The 7,500-nt window shown below is 46.5% G+C and overlaps 1 protein-coding gene across 11 annotated transcripts in view; it reads right to left on the bottom strand.

Moving 5' to 3' along the window:
* LOC126574373 (glutamate-gated chloride channel) overlaps positions 1 to 7,500 on the bottom strand; it is an 89,552-nt gene that overhangs the window by 2,346 nt on the left and 79,706 nt on the right. For 10 of the 11 annotated variants that reach the window (XM_050234543.1, XM_050234547.1, XM_050234544.1 and 7 more), the window contains 2 exons: positions 4,803 to 4,913; positions 1 to 4,712 (listed from right to left, as the gene is read on the bottom strand). The exon at positions 1 to 4,712 is cut by the window's left edge and continues 2,346 nt beyond it. In XM_050234543.1, coding sequence (XP_050090500.1) covers positions 4,566 to 4,712; positions 4,803 to 4,913 — 258 coding nt within the window. In that variant the 3' untranslated portion in view covers positions 1 to 4,565. The remainder of the gene's footprint in view (positions 4,713 to 4,802; positions 4,914 to 7,500) is intronic. The other variant, XM_050234542.1, reaches the window with a different exon arrangement.

Below are 7,500 nucleotides of genomic sequence, written 5' to 3'. Positions count from 1 at the left end.
TCGCTTTCTTTGAATTTAACCATTACTTTAATAATTTAATAGTGTTTTTTTCTTACTTTCACAAATGCTATACCGTCCACACCCCGAACTTGCGAAGTGGAGTGATATAAAGTTGTGAAAAACAGGCATATTTCTAATTCGCAGCCGTATATTGGTTTTCCGCTGCAAAGTGATTTGTGTGATTGATTTTGAGGGGGTGGTTGGTTTGAATGTTTGTGTCTGTATGTGTGTTTGCGTGTATGGATTCCGGTGCATCGTTATGTATTACATTTCACGCTCATGCTCCGCTGTAGCTACGTTCGGTAATCTACGATCGCATACTCATCATTCGCTTTAAAGTACAAAAAGGTTGACATGCGGTTTCTGTCCGCAGCCCAGGGCCTTCCTACTGCTATGTGCACTTGTCGACTAGCTTCTCTACGAATGCGTTAATGAGCACGGTTTGCTTGTGCATCTTTCGCTAAGTTGCTATTAGCGCAAACCGGTTGTTTTATAGCTCTCTTGTACCTAATTTCAAAGCATTTATTTTGGAAATAATGTTTTGATTTTTCAACAATGCATAGCATTCACCTTTCAGTGTGATTGACAAGAGTTGGCTATACTATGTTTTTTTTATTTTCATCCTTTTTCAATTGCTTTGTTCTATTGTGTTTTTGACCATGTGATGATCATTGTATTTATCATGCTCTACAGATTCTCTCCACTCACTTCTTCATTGCACTATGTATCGAATATCTGATTTTATAATCCAGTCCACTAAACTGATCCAACTGTTACTAATTGCGAGTGAATTGCGACGTTTTGCGAATTACGAGCTGAATTGTGTATGAATTGAATTGTGAAAACTGAGTCTCCTGAAAACATGCATGATGCAATGTATTTTGTTCTTCTTTTAATTAGATTCATTGTTGCTACGCTTCCATAAGCAGTTCAGAAACTATGCACGACTGTCGGGCGTAGAAACAGAATGCGGATTTCGTGGTTTTCCTTTTTGTCTGGACTGTTTGAGTCGTTAATTGTTTAGCTTTCGGTATTAATTTACATCGGCTTCGCGGTCGTTTTTTTGTCTCCTTTGCTCCCACTGCTTTCCATTTCTACATGCTCCATTTTATCGTCTTTGGTAAATCACAATCTTAGCTGAGCTGTTCGTTTATTTCGTAGTATATATTCAACATTAATGTAAGTACGGTGATGCGCTCGGTGGATGATTGTGATGCCTTGTGGGATGGATGGTCAGGTGTCAGGTGAAGAGTTTTTGACAAACAAGCAGAAAACACTTGAAGACAACGGATGAAATGTGCATAGACGGGCGTACAGGTAACGGATGACGAAGGTATGCATCGCTCGTCGTTTGGGAAGCGTTTCCATTTACGGCAAATCAACCCAGTGGGTGTGTTTTGTTTAGATGAAATCAGGCAGTGCTCAAAATCATGTGGTGTGATTGTGAGTGCGAGTAAGGTTACCAGTGGTTGCAGTTGTCATGCCACCACACCAATCGGGGCTGCATGCAGTTCGATAGTTTTCTTACGATCAATGTTACAAAATAGTTGCTAGTAAATTACGAAATAGCCTATCGTCAATTAGATGCCATCTTACATGCTTTATACATAGATACAGCCAGCCAGCCAGCGATGCTTTTGTGTGTGGTTGCAGTGTTTTCATTCATTGAAAGCTTCCTTGACGAACACACAAGCACGCTCGCACGCACACACCATCGGAACTAATTGTTAATGTCTTTTCGGTTTGGAAAGTTTGTGTTTTACGCACGAGCATGTTCGGGTTTGTTTTTGCTATCGTTTTGCTCCTCCGTTCCTCCGCTTAAGTTGGTCTTCGCTAGCGCTAGCTCTCAGCTATCCTAAAACGATCGCTAAGGCATACCGTATGCAATGAAGAAGCCCTAAATTCCCTCTCTACCCAAACCCTCTTCCCCTCCTATCTTCTCCATTCTCCTGTTGCACCGCTCAGCTAAACTAGGTATCAAAATCTTCAGAGACAGATAGTTAGTAAAACGTAGATGCGCGAAAAAGCCCAACGCAACCCCAGTGTACCCCCTCGATCGCCCGTTATCGGCAACCGTTAGCTGAAGGTTTTCAAGTGTAAGTTTAGAATATCGAGATTCAGTTGTATGCTTAAGATAGCTAAGGGGCTAGAGGAAGGAACTGAGTCGGCCACACACCTTCGATGATGATACCGACGTTACGGAACTATCTGTGTGCCTATATGATTCGAATGGCTAAGCCATTCAGCTTTGCCGATACGGGTAGGATGCATTCCGCACTCCGATATCTCTGATCTCGTTGCCCCATTCACGGCTTCAGCAGCGTTACGAATTCAAAATAGTTTGCGATTGCTATAACCCTCACCGAAAGCAGTTGCTCCGTATTCGTCTGCTACTACTCGCTGGCAAAGGCTTATACGTGCGCATCAAAGTGAGCGAACGGATAGCGAATCCCGTTTGTTTTTGTCTGGAGAATATAAGGGTAATGTCGGCCACCATTCCATTCCGATTGCCGATGGACTTGGTCCATGTTCTCATGCCCGCAGTTTTACTACTTCTTTTGCACCTTCGGTGCACTCTCTTCCTCACCCTCTTTCGCTGTAGCTTCCGGTTTTGCCCATTCTCTGCCACCATCTCTCTACCTTACTATCATAGTTTCGTATTTTCACTACGTTTGATATGTCAAATGATGCAAAATAAGCACTTGGTTTCAGCGTCTTTAGTGTTAGATTTTTTGTTGTGATGAATTTGTTGCTTCCGTTCTCGTTCCTGCTGCACACCATGGTGGTGCATTACTACTTCCCTTCCGGACTTTTGTCCCTCACATTCCCTAGACTAATAGGTAATGCTTTAAAAAATGATGCCGCCCAACTAATAAACTAGAGAGTGTGATTCGTAGACTAGATTTGCTCTAAGGATATCCTTCATTTTTCTCTGCCAGGGGTTCGATCGAGAAGAGGAAAAAAGTCGCGACGAGCATTAAGCTAAAGTTCGTAAGGAAGGTGGAGGGGCACACCGAACTGATCAGTTCGTGCTGCTAGCAATAATAAGACGACGTACAAGTTATCAGGTTAACAGGTTTGCGTTTTTGCAGGGGGTCGTGGGAACAATACCAGTTCCAGTACGTTGGTCCAAATGTCAATAAACGTTGTGAAGGCAAATTGCAGCTACCAAGCCGAAAGCGAGAGGTGTTGCGGAGCGCACCAATTCCAGGCGCAAGTTGAGCGAGAGCAACAGAAATGCAACTGAAGATCGATTAACGGTTGACTGCTCGCCAGAACACACAAACGCCAGAACGATTCTCGTGTTCGTGAATCGCTAGTGAATTGCTGCGCTTTTCGCCCACAGCGTACGACTTGCTGCCCGTAGCCCCCAAAGAAAGCCGTAACGAGGTGTGTCCGCGGCTCCGCCTCCGCCTGAGTAACTGAGGTACGTGGCCATGATTTTGCTTCTGAAACGGAACCACGCGCCGTATCACTCCAGCTCCTAGCAGCTTTGCTAACAAGGCTCTAACTTTAACGTTTGCTTTAATTTACTTGCAGTAGTAAAATATTTCTTTATGCTTTTATCTACTTGCCTCCTGCTCTGTCTCCTGGCTGGTACCGTCTTCGAGTACGAGTTCGCTTGCTCACGAAAGTTCGCAAATTACGGAGACCCGGCCACCGTGCAAACGCTTCTCTCCCGCTGGCTATCAGTATCCTATCGGTATTGCTTGGGTTTGTTGCTCGATTCTCCGCTACGCTGGACCACCGGATCCGTGTCTATCTAACACTAGGGGAGTAGAGTTTGTGCGAGCGTGCTGCGGGACAGAAATGAGTGTCTGCGTGGATGAGAGATTCTCGTTTCGTTTCTCTGTTCCTTGCGCACGCGGATCACGTGCATCAACAGCAGCAGCTGCAGCAGCCAGCAAGCGTGGTACAAAAAGGTGCCCCTTCTTGATGGCTAGACCATCCAAAACCATCGTCTTGACTAGAGTGAAATTAGACATTACTTTACCTACAGCCTAAAAATGATTTAACTAACACACTAAACTGAAAGCGCTGACTGATCAACGAATTGATCCTCGTTTTGCACCGGCACGATCGTGCACTCGCGGTCAAGCGGTCGATCAGCATTGTATTGATCCTGTTCTGGGCCATCCAGTTCCGACCGGAGCGAATTCGAATCCTTTGCTACAACTATCGCTACAAGGCAGTATGTATGTGTTGCACTTTGCACGCGCGGTCCAGCCTGCCCCCGGGCCATGGCCTGTCCTGGCTGTTACTACTGTCCTCCTAACTGGCCGGGCTAATTCCAGCAAGCCGTGGGTCCTTGTCTATCTTTGCAGCGGCGGTAGCGACATCAGCAGCGTACAGTGATAGCGGATAGCGGTTGTAGTATGTTGTTGTAGTGCATTCTCGTTGTTGGATCCATCGGTGGAGGCCACGTTTGCTTGCGTCAGCCTCCGCCAAATCACTCGCCCACAGATCGAAGTGCCGGAGCAGGGCAGGACAGCGGAAGGTCCCGGCGTCCGCTACAGCAGGTTGTTGGTGTAGATCTTGTGGATGAGTGATTTCTGGATCGTATTCTAGGAGAAGCCCTTGTAGTGGATGAAGAAGAATATCAGAAAGACGGCGTACGCCGACGGGAAGGTGATGCGCGCGATCACGTCGATCGTCTTGGCCACCCGGATCGGGTGTGGCGGTTCCTTTTTCCGCACCTGCACGAAGCACGTCTGGAAAAGGTGTGTAGGTGGCATGGAATTAGAACCGACTACTGTTGGCACCTTCTTTCTCTCTCTCTCTCTCTCTCTCCTCTTGCTTACCTCCGTTGCACAGCCATTGTTTGCCGAGTGCGTACAGGGGCTAGTGCCGCCGGCGCAGCTCGTACACGCGACGATCTCGTTCGGTCCACCGGATTCCCGCTTCTTGACACCCTGTCAAAGGGAGCACCATTAGTGGGGCAGGCAACAGGACAACGTTGACGCCGACGTGTTGGCGTTAAGAACGCGGTAAACGCGGGTTTTTTTTTGTTCTTTTGGTTTTGGTTTCTTAACGACTAACGCGCGTCGCGTTCATATTGAGGAAGTGTTAGTGGTGGTAATAGTTTAGATTTAAAGGCATAAAAAACAGTCCAGGTGGGAACACAACAAACTAGTCAACCAAAAAGAAAACACAGGGGATGATACCATTCAGAGGACGGAGTGAAGGGTCACTACTGATTCGTGATAGCATAGTAATAGAGGATCGACACAGGTGCAGCGAGACACAGGTGCACTCGATGGGCAGTTTAAAGGGGGCTCAATTCAGTAGCTTTCGTAGCCAAATTTAAATTCACACAAGCACACAAAGGCCTTCAGGCATTGGGCGCACACACGATCAAACCAAACATACACAAGGCACACAAACGCACGCACTCAAAACCACCAGACAAACACCTGAACACGCAGTGCACGATGTGTCGGTTTTTTTTTTGTTGGGAAAAGGAAACAAGATGTAGGCGAGTGTGGCGATCTCCTAGCTCACTTCTTATGAGCCCTGGGCATGATTGCGTAAACGAAACAACCCGTTCTCGATTCCACTTGCTAAATCAACCCGCGAATGTTGGTTCAGAGACAGCGGTGGAAGTGGTGGTGTGATTGTTGAATGAAGAAAGTCACCCTTGATTGTGCAAACAATGGTACAATGGCGCCCTTGATAGTGGGCACGCTAACAAACCTAAGGTTTGATTCTAGCACACAGCACACCGACGATCCTACAGCTAATTTTTACACTTGCATGCACCCGGCACAACCGGAATTTGGGCAATGGTTCACTCGATCTAAATCCTAGTTGGAGCTACTCTCCTGGTGGTGGTGGTTGTCGTGCGAGTCTATTTAGGAACGGGTTTTCGGTGGTTCGGTACTATTTAACATTTTCTACTACATAACCAAATCATAACCACTAGACACCAGAAAGCTGACACAGGGTAACAAGAGTTCGATGGGAGTTCGTATGAGCTTGGAATGCTATCCATTATCCTCTCAGCATCGAGGGCTTATTTCAGGATCATGTTTTTGGCTACGAGCTGCACATTCAGATCGAGACAATGTGATAGTAGCTTGAGGGAGCACAACTGTGAGACTGTGAGCAGAATCATCAGCACTCCGCTGCCAGTGTACCTTTCGAATACTACACAACAATTGTTCCAGGCAATCCCATTTCTGTATTGTGCTTTCGAAAGGTAAAGACCTAAGGGTTTGTGATAGACAAACGCTGTTCCTCTTCACGTTTGCACCCCTAACTGGTCTATGGATGTGTCTTTCTGGATGTGTGTTTCGAGGTAGTTGAGTAATTCCCATTTTGGGGTGTACAAGTACGGTGCCAATTCGTGAGATACCAGGACGCGTCGGGGACGAACGATGGATGAAGGTGGTAATGATACATCTGGCAGGGGGATAACAGGACACACTTACCGGCTGTGTTTGCGTTGGCGGGGATTCCAACAAAACCCGGATGGAACGGAGGTGAGTAGTTGCACAGATGAGTTGCACAGTTACGCCGTGTGGTGGGAGCAAGGGGGCGGGGTGGGAGCGTGGGCGATGTTTGTGAGGAACAAGAAGTGATGAGGTTTTGTTGTTGTGGATGAAAGGGAAAACATTGTGATCATTGGAGCAGATAAGTTGGTTCCCGGGGGGGCAAGTGGGTTTTTCCAATTGAGTTGAGTTTCCATCGTTCGTTTCGTTATGAAACAGGATCATTTAGCAGTATTGTGTTGTGTGATGGATGGTGCACGGGGTTTGATAGAGATAGGAATGAGAGAGAAAGAGAGAGAAAGAGAGATAGACAGAGAGAGAGAAAGAAATAGAGACACACAGGTTAAATGGGGTAGATAGATTAGGAGCGAAAACAAGAAACTAGTTAATACACACGTTCACCTAAAAAAACATTCAACCTGACAGCAAAAGGCGAGTGGAGCTGCGCAATGTACATGGAAAGGGGTATAGTGATTGCTATTTGTTACGGAGCTTAGCATCTGGGGCCTGTTGACCTCAGCTTAGAATGGATGAATTGCTTTCAAAGACTTCTATCATTATTGCTTCGCCGTTGTAAAATGCTCTAGCAAGCTGCAAGCGTCACTGATATGTTCATTATTCACTTTGATTCGGTTACCCGGTTAGGGCAAATAGCTGACACACTGTTCTGACGCTGCACAAGCATCAAATCATTGCCATTCGCTAACATCGCTAATAATTTGCCCTCATGCCCTGCCATTTCAATTGCAATTGCTCGAAGCTCATAACAAACCTGCTGGTGTGCTGGAGTGACGGGAATAGAAAGCAATCGAGCTCTACTAGGGGTCTACAAGGGGAACAGGGAGTGATACCGTCACAAATTGAACTGATGGATTGGGATCGTGAGTGGAGTTGCATGTGTATCCGTATCCGTGTCTGTTACATAACGCATTTCCTTACTCCTCCTGCAATGTCCTGCGAACAGAGTGGTTCGCGCGCTTGATGGACACGGTGGACACACCGTGGCACC

Source organism: Anopheles aquasalis, chromosome 3, assembly GCF_943734665.1.
Source record: "Anopheles aquasalis chromosome 3, idAnoAquaMG_Q_19, whole genome shotgun sequence".
Lineage (NCBI taxonomy): Eukaryota > Metazoa > Arthropoda > Insecta > Diptera > Culicidae > Anopheles > Anopheles aquasalis.
The sequence above is the reverse complement of the archived record's forward strand: the minus strand, read 5'-3'. Positions and strand labels throughout refer to the sequence as shown.